This window comes from Platalea leucorodia (genome assembly GCF_965183815.1).
Source record: "Platalea leucorodia genome assembly, chromosome: 17".
Classification (NCBI taxonomy): domain Eukaryota; kingdom Metazoa; phylum Chordata; class Aves; order Pelecaniformes; family Threskiornithidae; genus Platalea; species Platalea leucorodia.
Window position 1 is genome coordinate 8,883,924 of NC_138839.1, and position 23,164 is coordinate 8,907,087.

The 23,164-nt window shown below is 55.2% G+C and overlaps 1 protein-coding gene across 5 annotated transcripts; it reads left to right on the plus strand.

Moving 5' to 3' along the window:
* The first annotated feature begins 8,755 nt into the window (after positions 1 to 8,755).
* On the plus strand, positions 8,756 to 18,830 carry PPIH (peptidylprolyl isomerase H). Of its 5 annotated transcripts, XM_082328899.1 has the most exons (10): positions 8,760 to 8,837; positions 9,412 to 9,476; positions 10,091 to 10,114; positions 10,620 to 10,664; positions 11,094 to 11,136; positions 13,152 to 13,244; positions 14,756 to 14,843; positions 15,625 to 15,665; positions 16,956 to 17,044; positions 18,686 to 18,830. In XM_082328899.1, the coding sequence occupies exons 1-9, from the start codon at positions 8,772 to 8,774 to the stop codon at positions 17,022 to 17,024; spliced, it is 534 nt and encodes a 177-aa protein (XP_082185025.1). In that variant the 5' UTR covers positions 8,760 to 8,771; the 3' UTR covers positions 17,025 to 17,044; positions 18,686 to 18,830. The 5 variants fall into 5 exon arrangements, 4 of the variants coding, with proteins under 4 accessions (XP_082185026.1, XP_082185025.1, XP_082185024.1 ...); XR_014230034.1 differs by lacking the exon at positions 18,686 to 18,830 and having other exon boundaries at positions 14,756 to 15,021; positions 16,956 to 16,975; XM_082328900.1 differs by lacking the exons at positions 15,625 to 15,665; positions 16,956 to 17,044; positions 18,686 to 18,830 and having other exon boundaries at positions 8,756 to 8,837; positions 9,412 to 9,713; positions 9,839 to 10,114; positions 14,756 to 15,617.
* Positions 18,831 to 23,164: the final 4,334 nt, after the last annotated feature.

Genomic DNA, 23,164 nt, shown 5'->3' on the forward strand with positions numbered 1-23,164 from the left:
GGTTTCTTCACAGAGGAACTGGAAGTTGCAAAGCTGATCTACGCCGAGGCCGCCTTCCGCCTCCACATCCCTGAGAAAAAGGTCTGGAAGTGCGTCGAGGCGACCGTGAAAGTCCTTGCGTGGGCCTTGACGGAAGGCAAGGACTTCGACTTTGTCTTCAAGAACTTCGGCATCCTGGTGTGCCGAGGAAGGAGAGTGGTCATGAGGTTCTTCGAAGACCTGCTCCAAGACGTGGATAAGAGCGGGGTCCTGGCAAACGCTTTCCTCCAAGTGAGTTTGTCATGTTTTCAGTGCTCCCTCCAAGTCCTTTGCAGCCGGGTCAGAGCCATGACCTTGGGCATGTTCAATCCCCCGTCTCTGTCCTTCTTGCAGAAATCAAGCCTGAGGCCCTTGGTTGTAGCCCGCACGGAAACAGCGGTTTTCCAGATGCCTCCTGGGGGGATCTTCGTGTTCCCACAGTGAGTATGGTTGCTCCTGTTGCCCTGGACCGACCAAGCAAGCAGCTTCTCGGCCCCTCTTCGGTCCGACCACCCAGAGGTGCCAAGGACCAAGCTACTGGGGCTGGTCTCCTCCTGAAGCTGGTGCGGAGCACCTGTGCCCAAGGAGCGCTTCTCCGTGAAGTCCATGGTCACTTCTCCTTTGGGAAGCGGGGTGTCGTCAGGTGGAGCCCCAGGGAAGAGGGCCTGCTTTACCTTCCCACCTGCGTGGGGCGTGGAGAGGCAGCGAGGGGCCATTTTCCATAAAGCTTCCTGTGGTCCTTCCCTTTCCTTTGGGTGAGAATGAGATAGAGAAAAACCCACACAAACCAAGCCCAAGATGTCATCATTTTCATAACGGAGGGTGGTGACGCTCGTTTCCTAATATCCACTGCCACCTCGTTGTATCTTCTGCTTTGCAAAACCGGAGACTTGACAGCGGCTCAGCTCTCGAGCAGCTTCGTAGTGGGGGCTGCAGGGGACTATGTTGCCCCTTATTGAAACCACTGGCACCTTCTTATTTGCAGGTTTGTCTACAAAAATAAGGTGTCCGAAAAAGAACTGCCTGAAAAGGCTGCCCGACAAGGTACCGTAACAGCACAACGATGTCGCGTAGCGTCGCGAGAGCGTGTTCCTCACATACGACTCCACCTCCCCAATGGGAGAGGTTCTCCAAAGCGACCAGCGCGTCCCAGCTCACCCCCTTTTCCAAATGGGGACCCAAGCAAGGAAGCGATGGGGCAGGAACTGCTCAGGGAGCAGCGTGGCCCTGTAAAGGGAGGGCTGGGAAGTAGCGGTAGTCGGAAAGGACCGAGCCCGTCCTAGGAAGCCTGACTCCAAGGGCTGGGGAGCCCAGGCCCGGCACCAGCAGCGCCGGCGTGCCCAGATGGCGTGTCGGTCTTGCGGGAAGCGTCCCAGAGGGGCAGCTGTGAAGAGCTTCCCGGTTTTGTGCTTCCAGCGGCTCCTCCCGGCAAGCGGCTGCTCGCCCGAGGGCGCCTTTCTCCCGTCCGGACAAGTGGCCGTGGTCTCACGGGAGAAAAGAGGAGAAAAGCGGGGACGGCAGCGGCTACTGTGAGGTGAGACTCTGCAGCCACACCTGAGCGGCACAGCTGATGGCTGTCTCGTCCTGGTTTTGACTTGAGGGCGTTTCGTAGCCCAGGCATAGCTCTCGTGCAGCGCTGCCTCGTGCTGCCTGCGCGGGGTCGGTCGGTGAGCGGCAGCTGAAGAACAGGCTCCTGCTGCTCTCGTGCAAGCTCCTCGTGCGGTGTGTTTGCAGCGTGCTGCCGCCAGTCGAGGGGAGCCGTGCAGAGAAACGCCAGCAGGTCGAAGTGACGGACTGTCCTGAAGACAGGCTCCCTGATCTGGACAGTGAGATGGGAGCAGCGGTGGTACGTGGTACAGGTGGACGTAATGTCACGTGTGGGAAAGCACGGCTCTGTGGAGAGCCAACTCCTACCCTGCGGACGTGTTCATCCCATCACTCCTTCTGGCTCTTCCTTTCTGTCTTGCCCCTTGAGAGCTGGGCCCAAATGTTCCTCTTCTTCCCACCCAGGCGAGGCGGCAGTCCCAAATACCCCAAGTGCGTTGGCCTGACTTGTCACTGCGCTTCCCCTCGCTCAAAAGTACCAGGCAGGAGAGGGCGAAAGCACAGGCAGGACGGGAGGAAGCCATCTCCTGGGGCAAGAGAGATGGGGAGGGGATGTCTCGCTGCCATCCCTGGGCAGAGAGGGGGAAGACACCGGCCCCGTGGCTGGGGACGCCACGGCCCGAGTAAGTGCGCAGCAGCTCCCGGCAAGGCCGGGGAGAGTCAAGGAGCAGAGACCGTCGATCTGCGGGGTCAGGGACCCGATTTCTCCTGACACGGGCATACCCGGGGTTAGCCCCGGTGCCCGGTGTCTTGGCAGCCCCAGCCTGGGCGCAGGGGCCGGGGCAGGGTGCGAGAGGGAATTTGTCCCTGCTGTTGCAGCCTCCGGCCGCCACGAGCAAGGCAAGTGCTCGCAAACCTGGAGCCGTACAGAGCCCGCCAGGAGGAGTGGAGGAGGACTGTAGAGCTCAACAGGCTGCGGGCAATGGCCCTGAAGCAGTTCCACTGGTAGATAGCTCCAGGTACGGGAGGCATTCTCCCACTGCGGCATTTTCCTCCCTTGCCCGGGCAGCAGCAGCCGGGAAGGACTGTGTGTTCCTGGCAGCTGGCTGGCAGGAGAGCAGCGGGGTCCTGAGGCTGTGCCCCTGAGTCACAGCTGCCTTCCAGCCCCAGGGAGATGTCCGCAGGCAGAAGAGGGGCGGATGGGGACAGGGGTGGGTTCCGCCGGGGTTTGGCCTCTCCTCTGCCAGCTCTCGGCTGATGGGCCTGGGTCTGCAGGGCAGGGCTTGTCTTGGAGACCACAGAAGGCCTCCAAGACCAGAGCTGGTGGGCAGGAGGTCTCTGCCCTCTTCTCTGGACGTCCAGCTGAACACCTTTTGGTTTCTCCTTTAGCTTGGCGAAGAAGATGGAGCTCCGAGAGCCCCGCTAAAAAGCACGAGGCCATTACGGCGGCGCGTGGGACTCGAGCACGGCGCTGCCTCCTCTGCAGCAGCGGAGCCCTTAGCTGCATGGGGCCTTTCCATACACCGTATTCCTCCGGGAGATGCCAAATAAAGACAGCCGGGGGCCTGCTCCCGGCTGTGGTCAGCAACCTGTGCCTGCAAGGACGTTCACTGGCAGGGCTTTGGCATGGACGGGCTGTTAACGATGCCGTGCGACGGCCCATTCTTGCGCAAAAGCAACCTGCCCACACAGTGCTGCCCATCCCCAGCACCCCTCGCACTGACCGTGCAGAGGCAGCTCGGCCCAGTCTCGCCCAGTGTGGGAGCTGAGTAGCTCAGACGGGAAGAGCGGAGATGCGGGCGTGCAAGAAGGGGAGAGGAGGGGAGGGCAGTGCCCAGCAAGGTGCAGGGAGGGCATCGGAGCTCACAGGGATGGGAATTGAGGAGGACATCTAAGCGTGGGTGGAGGGAAGGAAGGGACTCTGAGCCTCCCAGGAGGGGAAGGGTCGGCACGTGAATGCCACGGAGGGGACTGGAGGGGACGTGCGCATGAACCTAGGGGAAAGGGAGGCTGCGAGCCTGCAGCCAGGGTCATAGAGGAGCCGTGAACGGAGACCGTGGGGAATGGAGGGGCTCCGAGTGCTGCCAGAGGTAAGGAAGGGTACGGCGAACCGAGGCTTTCTGGGTGCCGTCAGGGGAAGGCGAAGGATCCGGGCACTGGTGGGGTGCCCACAGATGGCACTGGGGTGCCCCAAAAGCCACACCCAGGGCCTGGGGATCACAGAGAATCACGCTCACATGGGTTTTCTTTGTCAAAAAAACTCCATGCCGTTCTGGTCTGCCAGGAAAATAACTGGCCAGTGCTCTCCACACCGGTTATGTGAATGCATAATGGCGGTCAAGTGGAGTCCCTGGGGACTGGAAAAAGGGAAATATTGCACCCATTTTCAAAAAGGTTCGAAAGGAGGATGCTGGGAACTCCCGACCTGTCAGCCTCCCCTCTGTGCCTGGGAAGATCATGGCACAGATACTCCTAGAAGCTGTGCTAAGGCACACGGAGGACAGGGAGGTGATGGGAGACAGCCAGCATGGCTTCACCAAGGGCAAGTCCTCCCTGACCAACCCAGTGGCCTTCCATGATGGAGTGACTGCATCAGTGGACGAGGGAAGAGCTACGGATGTCATCTCTCTGGACTTCTGTGAGGCCTTTGGCACGGTCTCCCACAACATCCTTCTCTCTAAATTGGAAGGATATGGATTTGGTGGATAAGGAATTGGCTGGATGGTCGCATCCAGAGAGTAGTGGCCAACAGCTCAATGTCTGGATGGAGATGAGTGATGAGTGGTGTCCCTCAGGGGTCCGTACTGGGGCCAGCGCTGTTCAATATCTTCATCAGTGACACAGACAGCAGGATCGAGTGCACCCTCAGCAAGTTTGCAGATGACACCAAGCTGAGGGGTGCAGGTGCCAGGCCTGAGGGACGGGATGCCGTCCAGAGGGACCTGGGCAGGCTGGAGACATGGGCCTGTGTGAACCTCATGGGGTTCAACAAGGCCAAGTGCAGGGTCCTGCACCTGGGTCGGGGCAATCCCCAGTATCAATACATGCTGGGGGATGAAGGGATTGAGTGCAGCCCTGCCGAGAAAGACTTGGGGAGACTGATAGATGAAAAGCTGGACACGAGCCAGCAATGTGCTCTCGCAGCCCAGAAAGCCAACCGTACCCTGGGCTGCATCAAAAGCAGCGTGGCCAGAAGGTGAAGGGAGGTGATTCTGCCCCTCTGCTCCGCTCTGGGGAGACCCCCCTGGAGCCCTGCGTCCAGCTCGGGGGCCCCCAGCATGGGAAGGACATGGAGCTGTGGGAGCGGGGCCAGGGGAGGCCACAAAAATGATCAGAGGGATGGAGCACTTCTGCTGTGAGGAAAGGAGAGTTGGGGTTGTTCAGCCTGGAGAAGAGAAGGCTGCGGGGAGACCTTCTTGCGGCCTTTCAATACTTAAAGGGGGCCTACAATAAAGATGGGGACAGCTTTTTACCAAGGCTTGTAGGGACAGGACAAGGGGTAATGGTTTTAAACTAAAGGAAGGTAGATTTAGGCTAGATAGAAGGAAGACATTTTCTGCAGTGAGGGTGGTGAAACGCTGGAAGGGGTTGCCCAGAGAGGTTGTGGATGCCCCATCCTTGGAAACATTCAAGGCCAGGTTGGACGGGGCTCTGAGCAACCTGGTCTGGTTGAAGATGTCTCTGTTTATTGCAGTGGGGTTGGACTGGATGGGCTTTAAAGGTCCCTTCCAACCCAAATTATTTTAGTGAGGTGGGGGTTGGTCTCTTCTCCTCAGTAATAAGCGATGGGACGAGAGGGAACGGCCTCAACCTGCGCCAGGGGAGGTTTGGGTTGGATATTAGGAAAAACTTCTTCACCCAAAGGGCTGCCAGGCCCTGGCCCAGGCTGCCCCAGGGACGTGGGTGAGTCCCCATCCCTGGGGGGATTTAAAAGAAGGGCAGACGTGGTGCTCGAGGACACGGTTTAGTGGTGGGCTTGGCAGTGCTGGGTTAACGGTTGGACTCGATGATCTGAAGGGGTCTTTTCCAACCTAAACGATTCTGTGACTCTATGATTCTATGATTCTTTTCTCCCCTGCTCCACTGCCAAGCCTGGACTTGCGCGGCTTCTGCCCAACTGTTAAATTTCTGTTACCAGCCACATCACTTCACCAGCAAGCTGTTTCTTTCTTCCATTCCCTCTTGCAGCAACGATGGCGCTTTTGTAGAATCTGTCTTTGTCAGGGTTCACTTTTTGAAGTTCTTCCGTATAAAATGGCCCCTCAGTTGCTTTGTGATCATTAAGCGGTACGCAAGTATCTGTCCTCACAATTTCAGCTACTATGAACGTTTCGTTTGTGAACGTTTCTTCATAACCTTTCCCAAATCTGCCTTTCATTCTAGACACCCTGACATGGGCTCCTTTTTGAGCAGAGGCACGGAGTCTTTAAAAGCACCGCCATATACACTTTTCTAAACTCTCGATGAGTTTGAAGCGTTCACATCTGCAGGCCTGGCTCTGGTAGTGCTTGTGGAAGCTCTGCTTACAGCTCTTCATGAACTCGATAGCAAATAACGTAGCAAAAAGTGGTGTGTGCTGCACGATACCTCCACATCTCTGCTCTGAGCATCCCGTTAAAACGTTCAATGACAGAGGCTTTGCCTTCATTATAAAATCTCTGTGAAACTCAATCACATGTATGGATCGAGCTCTTAGCTGTAATCCCTGCAGTTTGTATTTCAACGCAGGGAAAAGCTGCTTGGTTGTCTGAAAGCAAGCACGCCTTTCAAGCCTTCGCCTCCCCCAAACATCCCCGTCCCCAGGGTGAGCCCCCAGGGACGTCACCCCAGCCCAGGACTGGGACCGGGCCTCCCCAGCTGCCCCCGAGGGAACAGCCGTGCCTGGGCGCTGCGGCCGGCTGCGGGACAGCGATGGGAAAGCCCCTACGCCTTGGTTTGCCTTCTGGTGTGCCCAGTCCCCCCGAGCGTGCCTCTCGGTGCGCCCTGGAGCCCCGGGTGTGCCTGTTGGGCCTCCCCGCACCCCTCAGGGGGCCTTTCGGGCTGCACAGCACTTCCCGATGTGATTTTCGGTTTGTCACAGCCCCCTGGATGTGCCTTTTGGCTTCTCCCACACCCCTCGGTGTGCGTGTCAGCTCCACATCGTGCGTTTTAGTGCATCCCCAGCCCCCTCGCTGTGCCTTTGGCTGCCCCAGCCCCCTGGGTGTCCCTTTCGGGGCACCCCAAACAGCTTGATGTTTCACTGTGTCCCATTCTCACAGGGTGTGTGTTTCAGGGCATCTCCAGGCCCCTGGATGCACCTTTCTGGGGACTCTGGTCCCATCCGTCACCTTTCCAGATACCCCCGATAATAAGCTCATCCCTGAGGCATGGCTTTCTGGAAGCAGGAGGGCACGCCAGCCACGAGTACAGTGGAAAACCTGCCCAAGGTCATGGTTTTGATCCAGCTGCAAGGGAGTTAGAGGGAGCACTGAAAACATGACAAACGTACACAGAGAAAAGCATCAGCCAGGACCCCGCTCTTATCCACGTCTCGGAGCAGCTCTTCGAAGAACCTCATGACTGCTCTCCTTCCTCGGCACACCAGGATGCCGAAGTTCTTGAAGACAAAGTCGAAGTCCTTGCCTTCCATCAAGGCCCACGCAAAGACTTTCATGGTCGCCTTGATGCACGTCAAGACCTTCTGCTCAGGTGCCACTTGCCAGAGCCCATGCAAATCTCAACCTGGCCATTGGAGATTTCATATCTACCCTCTGCACTGCAATATGTCTGCACAAATCAAGGAGGAGGCATGCTTGAAAACCAGGCCCTGAACCCTGCTGAAGCACGGCCCTGCCAAGCTTCCCAGGAAAGCCCCAGCGGCAGGGAGCCATCCTGGAGGGAGCAGGCAGGGGTTTCCCCGGCGGAGCCGGCACCAATGGATGGAGGGCAGCAGCCCAGCCCTGGAAATAAGGGCTTTGCTTCTGGGAAGCTTGGAGCTGTCCATAAGGGTGCATTGGGTTTGGGTGGCAAGGTTTTGGTAGCGGGGGGCTACAGGGGTGGCTTCGGTGAGAAGCTGCTAGAAGCCTGCCCTACCTCTGATAGAGCCAACGCCACCGGCTCCAAGATGGACCCGCTGCTGGCCAAGGCTGAGCCCATCAGCGACGGTGGCAGCACCGCTGGGAGAACGTATTTAAGAACGGGGGGGGGGGGGAAACTGCACAACAGCAACTGCAGCCAAAAAAGAGGAGTGAGAATATGCGAGAGGAACAACCCTGCAGGCACCCAGGTCAGTGCAGAACGAGGGCAGGAGGTGCTCCAGGGGCCGGAGCAGAGATTACCCTGCAGCCCGTGGTGCAGACCATGGTGAGGCAGGCTGTGCCCTGCAGCCCATGGAGTTCCATGGTGGAGCAGAGATCCACCTGCAGCCCATGGAGGACCCCACACCGGAGCAGGGGGACGTGTGGAGGAGGCTGTGACCCCGTGGGAAGCCCACGCTGGAGCAGGCTCCTGGCAGGACCCGTGGCCCTGTGGAGAGGAGCCCAGGCTGGAGCAGGTTTGCTGGAAGGACCGGTGACCCCGCAGGGGACCCATGCTGGAGGAGTCTGCTCCTGAAGGGCTGCACCCGTGGAAGGGACCCACGCTGGGGCAGCTGGTGAGGAACTGCAGCCCGTGGGCAGGACCCACGATGGAGCAGTTCGTGGAGGACGGTCTGCCCTGGGAGGGACCCCCGAACGCCTCTGGCACGTCTCCGGCACCCTCCTGGCGCCAGGGCTCAGCGACTGTCGCAGGACTGCCTGCAGGGACGCCGGGTCCAGAGGCGAAATGCTCTTGGGTCACCGGCTCCCCGCAATGCCGGCCGTGGGGCGGGGCTGCCTGCTGCTGCCTGCTGCTGCCTGCTGCTGCCTGCTGCTGCCTGCTGCTGCCTCCTGCTGCTCCTGCCCGCTGCTGCCTGCTGCTGCCCGCTGCTGCTGCTGCTGCCTGCTGCTGCTGCCCACTGCTGCTGCTGCCCACTGCTGCCTGCTGCTGCCCGCTGCTGCTGCCTGCTGCTGCCTCCTGCTGCTGCCCCCTGCTGCTCCTGCCCACTGCTGCCTGCTGCTGCCTGCTGCTGCTGCTGCTGCTGCGGCCCCTTGCTGCTGCCTGCTGCTCCTGCCCCCTGCCGCCTGCCGCTGCTGCCTGCGCTTCCGCTTCCGCTTCCGCTGCCACTTCCGCTTCCGGGAGAGGCGACCGCAATGGCGGTGCTGGCTTCCAACCCCAACAACCCCGTCGTCTTCTTCGATGTCACCATCGGCGGGCAGGTGGGCGAGGGCGCTGCCGCCGCCCCGGCCCCGGCCCCGGCCCCGGCCCGGGAGCTGCGGGGCTCGGGAGCTGCGCGGCGGAGGCTGGGGCCGGGCCGGGGCCTGCGGGGGAGCAACGGGGGTCGTGGGGGTGCAGCGGGGCGGGGGCTGGCAGGGGAGCACCGGGAACGGGGCCCCCAGGGAGCGGGGAGGGGGCTGCAGGGGTGCAGGGCCGGGGGCTGCAGGGGTGCAGGGCGAGGGGCTGCAGGGGTGCAGGGCGGGGGGCTGCAGGGGTTCTTTGGGGGGGTAGGAGCGCAAAGCGGGGGTGCACGGGGGCGTCGGGGGTTCACTGCGGGGGTGCAGCGGGAAGGAGTTGCAGGGGGGCGTCGAGGGGCTGCGGGGTTACAGGGGTGCAACGGGAAGGGCTTGCAGCAGTGCTGCAGGGGAGGGGTGCAGGGTGCCTCAGGAGGGGGCTCGCAGGGATGGGGGGTTGCAGCAGGAGGCTGAATTTGTGGGAGTTCCCCGGGTGCGGAGGTGGGGAGGCTGGCGCGTGGGAGCGGGGCCCAGAAGGCCGATCTGGCCACCGTCTCCCCAGGAGGTCGGCCGCATGAAGATCGAGCTGTTCGCCGACGTCGTACCCAAAACGGCAGAGAACTTCAGGTAGGGAGCAGCCGGCGTTCCCTGCGGCTCAGCCCGGACCCGGGCTGCGAGGCTTTACGGTGCAGGAGTGTCTCTGGTGGCAGAGCGACTGCCTGCCCCCCAGAACCGCTGCAGCTGCTTTGCTCCTCTCTCCGTTCCCAGAGAGATGTGCAGCATCCCTGAGGGGAGCCCATCTGGCTGGAAGGTGAAGGACTCCAGTGCCTCTCTGCTCCCTCTGTGGAGCTTCTGATACGCTCGGTGCGTTTATAAAAGGCAGTGCCTTAATGTCATGGTAGAGTTCTCTGCCGCTGGCCGAAGGATGTGCCACCTGGACATCCCACTTGCACGGGAGAAATGAATATACCCTGTTCTCTGTGAAACAGGGTGCTTGGTCCACGTTCCGTCTCTTACAACCTCGGTGTTAAATATCTGACCTCCTCAACTGCACAAAGTGCAGACCTCTGTTTTGAAATGGAAGTGGGGAGGACTTACTGCTGGTTCCCGTTTCATGGGGGATATCCCCGGTGCAGTAAGGACAGTCCTGCCCAACGGTCAGCGCGTGTTTGCTGAATGCAGCCCTCTGTGTCCTCGGAGTTCCAATGGGGCTCACGCTCGGCTCTTTTTTTGTTTTCCAGGCAGTTTTGTACGGGTGAATTCAGGTAAGTGGGTGATAGTGTGCTTTTAAGTAGCCTCCTCAGAGAAACAGGGCTGGGTGAGTGGGAAGAAGGCTCGCTTGGAAGTTTTTCTTACTGTACCAGTGCAAAATGAAAGAGTTACAGAGATCTACTCTGGTGAAATTGTGACAGGCTCGGTCAGTCGCGGAGATGGCAGACATTCCCTTTTAGGCATGGCTTTGTTTGTGCTCAGGTTGCTCTAAAAAGCCCTGTCTGCAAATCCCACCCGCTCCTGCTACCAGTGGCATCCCGTCCAGATGATGGGATCGATGTTGGAGGGAACCGTGTCGTTTCACGGGCAGAGCCCGCTGCAGGTTTCCCTTGGCCTCTGACAGCACCAGCTCAGGGCCGGGCCCCAGCAGCTGGGCTGCCTGGTTGTCTGCCGAGGCAGCTCCTAACGTAGAGGGCAGCCCTGGGGGACTCAGTTCCTGGCAGGGTTTTGTGTTGGGATATTGCAGTTGCAGTGATTTTCCTTTTTATTTCCTTGCAGGAAAGATGGTGTCCCTATAGGTTATAAAGGAAGCACTTTCCACAGGTAATTAATCTGCTTTTGTTTCGGCACTTAACTAGCAGTCTGAGCTAGATGTGGTTTTGAGACCTGCCTCAAGGCATTACGGTCTGGGAGGCATTTGTAGGTCACGGCTGATACCGTCCTTGGGTGGGTTTGGGGGGCTGTCAGCTGTGTACGCTGGGGTCACTGGGAGGGATCCCCCGCTCCTGCTGTGCCAGGTCGGAGATCATTTTCTGGCATCTGTTCCCTAATCGCTCTCCCTGGTCGAACAGCAATGGGTCTCAAATTACCCGATAGCAACCCGTAGTTCGTATTTGTTGTAGATTTTAGGCTGTAGCATTCATAGACCCCGAGAACTTCTGTTGTGCTGTGAAGCAGAACCCCTTTTTACCACATATTAACCTTCTCGAGGCATTTGTCTCCTGAGACCTAAATATTCTTTTACTTCTTCAGGGTAATAAAGGATTTCATGATCCAAGGAGGTGACTTTGTAAACGTATGTACTTCTATATTCCTTTGGTACTTTTCCTACACGGTGTAATATGCGACTGTTTCCAAGGGTCCGTGCCGATTTGTGGGATCTGTTGGCTCTCTTGAGGTACCCGGTAGGAACTGGAAGTTTCCTCGTAGCATTGCTGCCATCTTACTGCGACAGACTGTAGTGTACTTGAAAACAAATCTGGAGTCTTGAGTGAACATACCTTCTCCTTCCCAAAATATTTCCTCTCGGAACAGAGCGTGGCAGTACAGCTTAGAGGCTTTTCAAACTTGCAGAGATTTTTTTTTTTTTTTACCCTGTTGTCCTTCCCCCTTCTCCTGTCCCCCCCAAAGAAGACACCCTGCGAATTTCTACTAGCTTTGTGGAGAGAGACCCAAAGTACAGAACCAAGCATTGAGCGCAAGAGAGAGTTTAAATCAAAACTAACTTTTTTGTTATTGAATTGTCTCAAAATAGAAGCCTTTGTGCCCGCAGTGGTGGTCACGCTCTGACGTGGGGGTAAGCAGAGCGTATGGGGAAGGCCGGACGACCGCTGGGTCTCTTCACTGTCCTAGGACCCAGGAAAATGATTTTATTTCTGGAAGTGTTTCAAACTATGAGGGGGTTGATAAAGCTTTTTCAATACGAAATTTATAAAGCTTGGCTGTATGCAAGTCACTGAGAGAACTGACCGCACAGCGGGTGGCTCAGCCACGCCAGGTTTTTAGGCAGTCGCTAATTGTGATGCTGCTCAGATGTCCCAGTGGGCTTTAGTACTTCCACTGAAGCTCAACAAGCATTACAGGTTGCACCAGTATTTGTAATTTATAAATTACACTTCTGGCAAAGCCACTCGGGGAGCAAGAACGGTGGCATTGACCACTAGGACAGGGTACGTGTTCCTGTCTCAGAGCTGACAGTTTCAGAAAACCAGAGAGAATAGGAAGAAGAGGAGCAAGGGCTAGGCAAGCAGAGCAAAAGGTGTGGAGCTGCGCACGGTGTATTACTGGGATCTTATTTTCCTGTTAAGTTTGGCCTAATAAAGAAAGTATACGTTAAGTAGAAAGGCACTGAAGGGAGACAGGTTGCAGCAAGGCAGAAGAAACGGGGCTGGAGCGACACAGAAGGGGAAAACCAACACAGAAAGGGAAATTACTGTCAGAATAGGAAATTTAACTGACCGTGCCAGAGGTACCTGTTTGCGCTGCTTCTGCAGCTTTCCCTGAAGGGTTCCCCACTGCAGCATCTTTAAGGCTGTTCTGCTGAAGGGTCCCTGCCCGGTCCTTTTGGCATCGTCCAGGAGCATCTCTGCAACGCTGGACCGAAGAGCAGAGTGGCCTTTCAGCAGTCGCACAAGCTGCGTGTCTTACGTGAACCGTGCGTCAGGCTTCTGCAAGGTTTTAAACCCGTGAGCAGTCAAAGCTTGCGGTCCGCAGCTGTTATGGACCATGCTGCTTTAATTTATAAGGGTCTTGAGATCTGAGTGCTAGGGCTTGTAGCAAGTACAAGATGTCTCGACTTGCTAGAAAGTACAGCAAAAATTAGAAACTGTATTGTAGAAACTGTCCCTGCTGAACAGACATCGCTTCCCTATTTCCAGTAAAATCACAGAAAATAAGGTGAAATAAGTAAGCGTACCATCTGCTGACTTTTTCCACACAACCACTTCTGCTTTCCTTGTCACACCAGCCCATACTTCTACATCCCCTCCCTTTTCCCTGCCAGTCCAGGTGGGTCCATACCAAGCGATCTATAGCCTCCATCTCACTCTGGGAGGCTTGTACTTAATGCTTACTGTCTCGGGGGGTTTCTGCCAACATATGGATGGCAAACGATGTACCGGATAGTTAGAAACCAGTCTCTGTTCCTCTTCAGAAATGAAACATTGAATATGTTCACTGCTGGTGTATATAAATGGCAGTACAGCATCCATTTTGGGCTGAGTTTAACCCTGTCCTTTTGCTTAGGGATTTTAAATTTAGATTTTAAATTGAATTGAATGCTGTGGCTGACTGGGCACCTCTCTCATGCAGGGAGATGGCACTGGAGTAGCCAGTATATATAGGGGTCCTTTTGCAGATGAAAACTTCAAGCTGAAACACTCTGCTCCTGGGCTGCTCTCCATGGTGAGTCTAAAAAAGCTTTTGGTACTTTCTCTGTGCCCTTTTCCCAAGCGTATAAACTATTCGCCAGACAACAGAAATATCCACCATTGGATACGAGGTCTGAAAGACCTGCTTCGTAACTACTAGTCAGAAGGCTACTCATGGGTTAATGTGTTGAGTAACACAACAGTCCCGATCCTGCAGCATCCTTTCTTTTTTTACCTGTCCGAGTGCTGGGGCTGGCTTTGATCAGCTTTCAGAATAACTTGATTCTTAGAGTTTTCCTACAGTGGCAAGTGGTGGTGTTATTTTTTTCCCTGATGCTGTTATCAAACACTGACCTCAGCAAGGATGAAACAAAGAGATTTGGGAGTTTCAAAGCCATAGCAGCATTACCATGGTATCTTTTATAACATACGCTTCCTGTTCAACATTGTGGGAAAAACTGCAACCATTGCATGTTGTCTGGTAGGAACAATACACTGACTTTTGCAATAGAAAGCAAGTGGAGCCAGTGCTTCGGTGTGTTCCTATGCAGAACTGCTTCTTCCCCAGCTCTTTCAGCTGTCCTGTCCTTAAAACCACTTGCTTTGGGCATTTACCGTTTGGATTAGTTGTTCATCCAGTTCAAAACATGGCCCAAAAAGAGGTGTCACAACACAGCTAAGCAAACAGCATGCTGTAGTGTGGGAGAAGGTATCCCACGCTGGTATTACCAGCTTTGTGTTAAAGCAGCGTGGCTCTGGAGTCATTCTGCTGGGCCAAACCATAGTCCGTCCCAGCTGGATCCTTCCAAAGGTGGCTAGCAGTAAGTAAAAGATCCAATGTGACTGTGTCCCGTGCAGTCCTGCATCTGCAAAACTTGCCCAGTTCACTTAGCACAGAAACATGCTTCGGTACCTCCTGGTTGTCAAAAGAGCTTGGAAAAATTGAAATGGACTTCAGTGTTGCAGGGAAGTTTTCTTAGCAGAGCGCAAATGCTCGGGTGCAAATTAAATTTCACATCTGCGTGACACCCTTCTTGTGAACCCTGTGCCAATATGATTGTTACCTTTGTCATCCTGATCATCAGAACAGACACCTGTTCTTTTTTTTTATTCTGAGGAAACTTTCCAAGTAGCAGAAATCAGCTGCTTTTTTTCTGCCCTGGTTCCTGGCTTTCAGTTTTCCCCAGGACAATACGGCAGCAGTAAGTACTCATCGTCAAAAAATTTAGCCTTTTTTCAGGAGCATGCTCTAGAGCCCGGATTTCAGCACAGTCTTGTGCTGAACATGCCTTCACAGAAGTATAATAAATGGCGTGGCTCTTGTGCACGCTGGCACTGCCAGACTTGGTGGCGTGCCATGTCCCAGCACAGGCCGCTCTCCTGCAGATGAGTATCTTGCTTCCTTTGGTTTTTGTAGCAATAAGCTAAAAATAAGCTAGGCTAGGTCTAGAGCAACAGCTCTTTCCTATGTGAGATGCGTCTGCCTTCAGTTTTGGGAAGTCCTAATTTGTATACTTTTCATATTTTGCCATTCTCAACCCCCAGGCAAACAGTGGTCCGAGTACCAACGGCTGTCAGTTTTTCATTACGTGCTCCAAATGTGACTGGTTGGACGGAAAACACGTTGTGTTCGGTGAGTACCTGCAGCGGAGGCCTGGCGTACCAGCTCACGGACGCTCCTGTGGCGCAGCTGCTAAAATCAACAGCCGTGGACCGCTTCTTCTTCCCCCCCTTGCTTGTGCTAGCGGAGGTGTCTGTGAAGCCAGATACTGAGATGGATCAGTGCTGAAATGAAACATTTTTTTTCCCAGGTTAGCTTTAATCCAGATCGGTTCCTTGATCGGTGTACCACGTTACTACATAAACCCTCGTGCCGGTGCAGAAGGGACAGGCAGACGAGCGAAGGGATACCTTTCTTCTCCACCGTCAGGGAGGACTGAGCTTTCAGCTTTAGATAGTAATTCTATGAAACCACATCTGCTGACTTTTCATCTACTGCCATTTGAGCTGTAGGATTTCAAGGCCAGCCTTTAAACTGATGTCCTACTTAGTACTTCCTCCAATTCTTAAGTAACACTGATACCGTTCATTGCCGTTTTTGCATCGTTACAAAGGTTGTGTAGATAGAGAGGTAGTTCGTGCTGTGTTTTAGTACAGCTGGTGGCAGTAGGTCTCAAATCCTAGATTTCTACACATGGGAAAATGCACTTAATCTGCTCTCAATGTGGAAGATGTTTTAAGAGGGAGTGTTTCCTTCGTCAGTTCAGAGGTCAGTAAGGAACCCTGAAGTGCCCAATAGCTATACACTGCGCAGGACTTCTCAGGAGGAACAAAAACGCACGTACCTGCGACGAGGGGCGGGGAGCAAAGGTGAAAACTGGCCGTATTGAAATGGATACCTTTTCTCCTTCTAGGTAAAATTGTCGACGGGCTGTTGGTCATGAGAAAAATCGAAGTAAGTTGAATTCACCTATTTTTCTGTGAATGTCCACATTGAAAAGTCACGTAGAAGATTAACGAGGGTTGTTCTGTTCTCTCCCGCTATCTGTTTACAGGATACCGGGGAATACCAGTGTTGATAACTGGTATTATCGGTTGTCATCATTATAAAATAGCAGGAAATCTGTTGAGGCAAAGGCTCATGTAGATTGACTTTAGAAACGCTATGGTCCCGTGGTTGCTGGTTAGTCTTTGAGCGGGGATTGTGTTCTTGTGGCTTTATTTGCAACGCTTTGCATTTGTTCAGGAAGCTGAATTGAAAAGCTGTTCCATCAGCAACTCAGACAAGAGCATAAAGCAGATCACTTCTGTGCCATTGCCTGGGATTATTCAATGGATGCTAAATCATCAGTTCTGCTGATCCGTGATCAGCATGTTTAATAAGAAAAATTAAACTAATCTTCTGATGGGCTTCCAGAAGCTGAAGATAAATACGCTCAGGGGTGGTGGTTGCTACCAACGTTGTGACTGGGTGTCACGGCAGGATGATGAGTAGATTTAACAAATAGCAGCGAGTTCTTCAAGACAGCAGACGCTAACTTCATGGCACACGCATGGGATAATGTGCACAAGGGCCTCTGCCGTCAGTGAATCCAAAAAGTGGGGCGCAAACAGAGCTGACAACCGTTAGGTATTGAGAAAAGGTCGCATGCAAGGAACTGTACAGCATGATACAATCCGTGTGTTGCCAGCCCTCTTCACCAAAAGCACCGATGGAAGGGTTGTGGTGTGCCTGCGTTGTGCATCACCGCACAAACGAAAGGAAACAAGTAAGAGACTCGTGAAAGAGCAGCCGAGTCCAGCAGAACGAGAGGTTCAGAAAGAGGGTTGCTTTGTGACTGTCTCTTATTTGGATTCCCCTTCTGTACAAACACAAGTTTGCTTTGCGTGTTGCAGCTGTAATTAGTAACTTTAAAGATTTAAGCCAGAGCAGCCTCAAGTGACAGGATGCCTGCTGTATCTCATGAGGAGCTCTCCCGTTTTTGCTCTGTTCCTTCCCTCCCATTCAAAGGATCAGGGTCTGGTCTGTATCCCAAACCTCTGCGCACACAGAGAGTTCACCGCCTTAGGGCCAGGTTCGTTGCCAAAACGCATGACGATGCCTCTGTGTTACGCAGAGCTGTGTCTAGATTTCCCTGTTCCTGATGGTGCACAGACACCTCTTAGCCAGTCTTCAAGTACCCGTCGCTCACTGGATTTGCTGTGCTTTTATAAGGTTTAACGTTACGTATTTGTTTGTCCCCAGAACGTGCCTACGGGTCCAAATAACAAACCCAAGCTGCCAGTTGTGATCTCTCAGTGTGGGGAGATGTGAAGCAACGAAACACAAGTGTGGTAAGTCTCGGTCTTCACGGGCACCCAGTGCAATTGAACTGTGGGCTGCTCTGCTCCTTACTTTTCTCTTGACTTATTGTCACATTCATTTGAGTCTGCAGAGAGCTGACTCAGCTCAGTGAAACACCAGAAAATGCCTCTCTAACAGCGTTAGTTTTTTGCCAGCTCAACTCCCTGAGCTGGCTTCCCTCTGAGCTACGCAGACACCAAAGGCAGCGCTAGAGGGATAAGATTTTGCGGCTGCGGTCAAGGGGAAGATGGGGTTGTGGGAGCTGTGCCTCCGATGGGGTTAGGCTGCCTTGAAGCCTCGGTTTTAAAAACCGGTGGATGAAAGGGAACTGCAGCAGGAATCCAGCTGGTGTTCCCCAGACGGGCTGGAGGGGTGGGAGGCTTCACTTTGACCTGCAGGTTGATGACATCTCCGATTGCCACAGAAAGCGGAGCATCCACCTGTGGGGCAGGCAGGGATCAAGAAAAGAAGAGGAGAAAGAGAGGACTTGAGCCTCCTTGCTCAGTGCAGCCGTAGGACTGCCACCACTGAAGGGCCGAGGAATTATCATGTTATATAGTCTTACCTTAACTCGAAAAAATACCACTGTCCTCTTCTGAAGGGAGCTGTTTCCAACACTTACTATTATTCAGGCTTCATGGTTAAACCAATAGGCTCAAGACAGAGCTCAGGCTAACGTACAGTATTCTGTTTCCCTTTGTCCGCCCACTTCACTGTAAAAAACACAAGCATTTAAACAAATCTGTCTAGATTTCAATGTGTCAGGCTGCAGCTTGTCAAAAATCTGCTGTATTAGCCTTTTGGTTGCTGATTTTTCAAATTTCAGCAGGCAGGCAGGCACTGACAAAAGCAAATCCCCACAGTTTTTGACCTTCCATTAAATGATTTCCAAAGACATCTGGAATTGCCCACGAAGACGCGTCCCCGCTTCAATAATGAAGTCTTTCAGATCTGCAGTGCTTCAGACTCTTGGGAGCTCCTCCTGTTTGATGAAGCGACACCAGGGAACGTAACCATTCTTTCGTTTCCCTGGTGCTTCTGGTGGCGTTTATAGGCTTTTGAAGATAGGGACAGCCTTGTCAACAGGCCTTCTTGCAGATGGACAGACCTGTGCTGATGGGTCCGGGCCCCTTTAGGGTTGTCCTCGGGCCCGGACGTGTTGATCATTTCAATTTGGAGTGCGTCATCTCTGGCCAACATCCAGCTTGAGCCTGGAAGCTTGTCATTTCTAGGTATGAGGTTGGTGCCACCTTGCTTACGTCCCAGCCAGGTCTTAGGAACTGCCTTTCTGCACCCTGCTCCCTCCCAGCTGCCTGTAGACAGGAGCGGCATTCGTCTCGCCCAGCTTCAGACAGCTAAATCCGCTACTTGTCGAGGTGCTTTAAAATCAGCCAGGAGAAACAGGCGCTGTTGGTTTTAAGTTCAGAGGTAGATGCAGATGCCTGGCATGGAGACCCAGGAGGACTTCTGGCTTCTCTAGCTTGGGTTTGACATGAGCTAGTGCATGCAGCAAGCAGCACTCGCTTGAATATCTCCATAGCGGCATCCAGTGTTGCTGCGCAGTCCTGCTGTTGTAGGATGAGTTGGGAACGGCTGCCGGACGTTTCAGACCTGTTTCTTCTTCGTTGCAGTGCTCCTTCACCGGTGGTTAGGCCTGTGCTGGCCCCGTGCAGTTCCAACTCCAGCCAGTTCCCCCCGCTGCACCAGTCCTTCGCAGACCAGATCTGCGCTCTTGACATTCTTCTGAAATTATTTAATAATTGGCATCTTTTTTTTTTTTTTTTACGTTTTGAAATGTAAATAAAGAATTTTGTTAAATATGTGTGCAGCGCACATCAGTTAACATGCTTGGGAACAGATTCTTCAGGCGAGAAGGGCTGTAGCATCTTCAGCGACGTGGGTTATCCCTAGCTGGTTCAGCAGGGGACACTCACTGTGTGTGGTGTGGAGGGGCATTGCTGCTGGGCATTTGCGAAATGGGAAAGAAGGGGTGAAAGGAGCGTGGCAGTGCTGTGCCCCACCGGCTCCTTTACTCGGCAGGTAAATAAGGCTGCCCGGCAGCGAGGTTTTGGGCATCTTGGGAATCTCTGGAACCTTTCTACGTGCAGCCTTAGTGAAAGATAAGAAATTGGTATGGCAGAGCCTGCCATCACCGTGAGTTTGCTGGGCTCTGAGGCGAGTTGTGTTGTAAATGAGCGTTTGTAAAACCTCCCCTGGCACGTCGCGGCGCTAGGCCCTCGGGCTGTTACGTGCCATGGGTGTTAGGGGAATTCACCTGGGCGCCACAAGGGTGTTGGAGCAGGGCTTTGGGCTGGGAAGCAGAGAACGATTATGCTGTAGGAGTCGAAATCAGGGCTCCTTATCCTGCATGGTTACAAAGAGCACAGCTGAGGCTGCAGGTTGGTGGAAAAACTGACTTTCTTCTCCCAGAATTGGGTTGCAAGCTCACCTACCCGCCGAGGGACAAGAAAGCAGCCCTCCTGCGGCGTGAGTTTTCTCATCCAGCCGATTCAACTTAAGGAGTTGGGCCAAAGTCTGTTCTGTCAGGTGCAGGCGCCTCGTCCCATCCGGATACATCCCATCGCTCCTCGGGCAGCAGGAGAGTGGTGCGGGGCTGTCCTGGGAGGTGCAGTCTGTGCGTCACCCAGTGCTGGAGAGCAAGGGCTGACGGACCGGAGGACAGACCCTGCAGGCGTGCTTTGGCGTGCCCTTCTGTCTCGTGGCTGTTTGAAGTCCTTGAAGCAGACTCTGGCTGTCAGAATTCCCAAATCTCCGTTCCTGGGACTGCACAGTTGCTGAGGACACTCGTGCTCACTTCTCTGCAGCCCGAGGCATCTCATCTTCTTGTACCTGCAGAACATCAGGTGATGAAAGAAGGACGAAGCGCACCATCCCTTTCCTCTCCAGGCCCAAAAAGACTTTGCAGAGGGTTCTTTCCTGTAAGATGAGGGTTGAAAATTCCCAATAGGGAGGAGAAAACCGGACTCAGATGACAGCTGTGAGATAGAAGTGACCAAAAAGCAAAACTCAGCTGCTGGTCCTGCTCAGGAAACGTGTCCAGATGGCCCTTGCCTCTGGGCTTTAGGCAGGAGCTTGGCTCCAGGTGGCTCGAGGGAGCTCTGCCTGCCAGCTGCGGTGCTGAGCCTTGCAGTCCTGGCTGCAGGTACCCAAACTCACTGTACTTTTTCACCAGGGAAAGCAGCTCATTTCTGGGTCCGCTCAGCAGCACTTTCTCAGTGTTTACGGCAGTGTGATGAGCTAGTCTCGCTTCCCGCATAGCAGGGGTCACAAAGCTTCCCCAAATTAATTAACGGCGGCAAATCCATTACAACCTCTTTGAAAGTTGTTCCAATGGCTAATTATATCCTGTTATGTTGCTCTTTGATGCTGGATGTGCAGAGTTCCAGCTTTCCAGCTCATGTATCTTGCTGTTCCTTATCTGCTGGCTGAAAGGTTTCTCAAAGACCACATTTTGGGGTTTAGTTCCCCGATGATGATGCCCGCCTTCAGTTATGTTGTATGTAGCAAGTCCTGGAATCTCGTGCTGTAGAGCAGATGATGGATCTTCTCTCTCTGAGCTCCAGCGTCTTCCTCCAGCTGTGGATGCTGCAACTAAAGACAGCGTTTCTGGTTGCCTCTTTATTCACCTGAGGATCAGATGGGCCTCTGGGCCCTACAGTGTTGCCCCCCCAAAGATATTGTTAGCTGCTGAGTGGCCCACATTTTCTTCTCTAAGTGCATGGCCCTGACATCCTCACAGCCTTCATCACCGAGATTTGAAGTTTTCTCCCCAGTTTTCTCCCTCTAGGGTCTCGCGTGGTGGATTCCCTATTTGCCGTTATATTTTATTTTTCAATTGACTTACTGAGCAACATCCAGTTTTGATACCATTCTAGTTTCTTCATCAAGGTCAGAATTCTGATGCAGATCCCTTGCAGGATTATATTACTGTTTTAAAGCTCTTTCCTTCTTTGGCTGAGTTGGAGGTCTCGTGGAAAAGTTACCAAGGTAGCTTGACAAGACCTATGTCCATAAACCCACACTGGTTGTTGTGGTGGGTTGAGCTTGGCCCCGTCTGAGCCCCTCGCCTGGCCGTGGCGTAATGTGAGGAACCGGCATCTCTTCTTCACGCTGGGATGGGGAAATCCGGAGTGATTTGTGCGGGATGCTGGAAGGGCTGATCCCAAGGGGGTACACGTTGGTTGCAAAGATGGTGGAGTGATGGGTCAGCTCCCAGAGACTTTCTTGGTGGTTGCTGGTGGCCTTTCCCTCCTCTTACGTGGGAGGAATGACATAGCCAAGGGCAGGGCTGGGAATCTGCAGCCCACAACCACATTTTTTCAAGTGCCCAAGGAAAATGACTTGGTGGACAGGAATGCTGGGTTTCCCCTGGACCTTCCCTCTGGGGAATCCAGCAGATATCTTGGATCTCTCTGAGCGGCTGTGAGGTGAAGACATAGGGGATGGAGGCAAAGAGGAGGTGAAAGGTGGTCGTTAGAGAAGGGCTCCACCAAGGTGAAGAACCCAGCAGCGATGCTTTCCCGACTGCCGGGGTGGGGAGAAGGGCTCAGGGTAAGGGGAGCTGCCCCCCAGTCTCTCCTCATCCCTCTGGCAGAGAAGCTCCACTGGGAAGGAAGGATGGGATGCTTAGGGAGAGGCTAATTAAAGACAAGCCTTTCCAGAGACCTCTGAGCCAGGGCGACAGCCTGGCTCTCAAATGGCTCAATTAGGAGGCATTTATCTTGAGGAGCTGCCCAGGCAGGTGCGGTCAAAGGAGCTCCCTGGGGAGCAACCAGAGCCACAGCTGTGCCGCACATCTCCGGCGCGGAGGGGCTGGGGGAGCGCCTCAGCCGGGTCCCGGGCTGGGCAGGGGAAGGCCAGACCCCTTCCCTTCCTCGCCAGGAGGCCTGGCAGAGGGCTGGGGCCTCTGAGGTGGGGCGTTAGGCCCGGCTGCCTGGGGGCCTGAGATCAAGCTGCCCGCTCCCTTGCAGGGGGGGTTAGGCCGGGCTGCCCGCTCCCTTGCAGGGGGTTAGGCCGGGCTGCCCACTCCTTGCAGGGGGGGTTAGGCTGGGCTGCCCGCTCCCTTGCAGGGGGTTAGGCCGGGCTGCCCGCTCCCTTGCAGGGGGTTAGGCCGGGCTGCCCGCTCCCTTGCAGGGGGGGTTAGGCCAGGCTGCCCGCTCCCTTGCAGGGGGGGTTAGGCCAGGCTGCCTGCTCCCTTGCAGGGGGGGTTAGGCCGGGCTGCCTGCTCCCTTGCAGGGGGGGTTAGGCCGGGCTGCCCGCTCCCTTGCAGGGGGTTAGGCCGGGCTGCCCGCTCCCTTGCAGGGGGTTAGGCCGGGCTGCCCGCTCCCTTGCAGGGGCGGCTTAGGCCGGGCTGCCTGCTCCCTTGCAGGGGGGGTTAGGCCGGGTCCCCCACCCCACTTCAAGCGCCAGCCGCGGCACTTGGGCCAACTCGTCGCCCGCCGGCGCGGCCCCGCCGCCGTTCCTCCGGGGGCTGATGACAACGCGTTAATTGCCCGTAATGAGACGTTTTCAGCAGCTCCGCCACGTCTCCGCGTCCCTCATTCCCCACCGTTAATTAACGCTCCCGGGCTCCTTCCTTCTGATGAGTGTTTTACCTAACCGGGGCCGCCCCCAGCCCTTGTAACGGGGCCGGCGGCGGGGGCTCCATCGCTCGGCCCCGTCTTTTTAAAGCGAGGGGAAGCGCCGGCAGCGCGTCCGCGGGGCCGGGTGCCGGTAACGGCGGGGCTGGGGCGGCGGCTGAGCCGGGGCGGGAGGGAGCGGGCGGGGACGGAGCCGCTGCCGCCACATGGTCGCCCGCACTTCCCCGGTCGGGCCCGTTAGGGGCGGGAGCCGCGGCGGCGGCGGCCAATCAGGGCGCGGGGGCGGGGACTCCGGGTAGACCGGTAAGAAAAGCGAGCCTGGCAGCCGCGGCCGGGGCAGCCAATGGGCGCGCGCTCCTGAGGAAAGGCAGGCGCCGCCGCCAATAGGCGTTCCGGGAGGGGCGGTGGCCGGGAGGGGAAGAGCCAATGGGTGCGCTGGCCGCTTAACGGACGGGCGGAGCGGCGAATAGCGTCGCGCGCGGGCGGGGCGCGCGGGGTGGCTAGCCGGTG

Excerpts from the sequence above, each read along its gene's own strand:
- PPIH (XM_082328898.1), top strand. The coding sequence starts at position 8,772 with ATGGCGGTGCTGGCTTCCAACCCCAACAACCCCGTCGTCTTCTTCGAT. Across the intron at positions 8,838-9,411 it reads ATGTCACCATCGGCGGGCAG|GAGGTCGGCCGCATGAAGAT; the intron begins GTGGGCGAGGGC and ends CCGTCTCCCCAG. Across the intron at positions 10,115-10,619 it reads TTTTGTACGGGTGAATTCAG|GAAAGATGGTGTCCCTATAG; the intron begins GTAAGTGGGTGA and ends ATTTCCTTGCAG.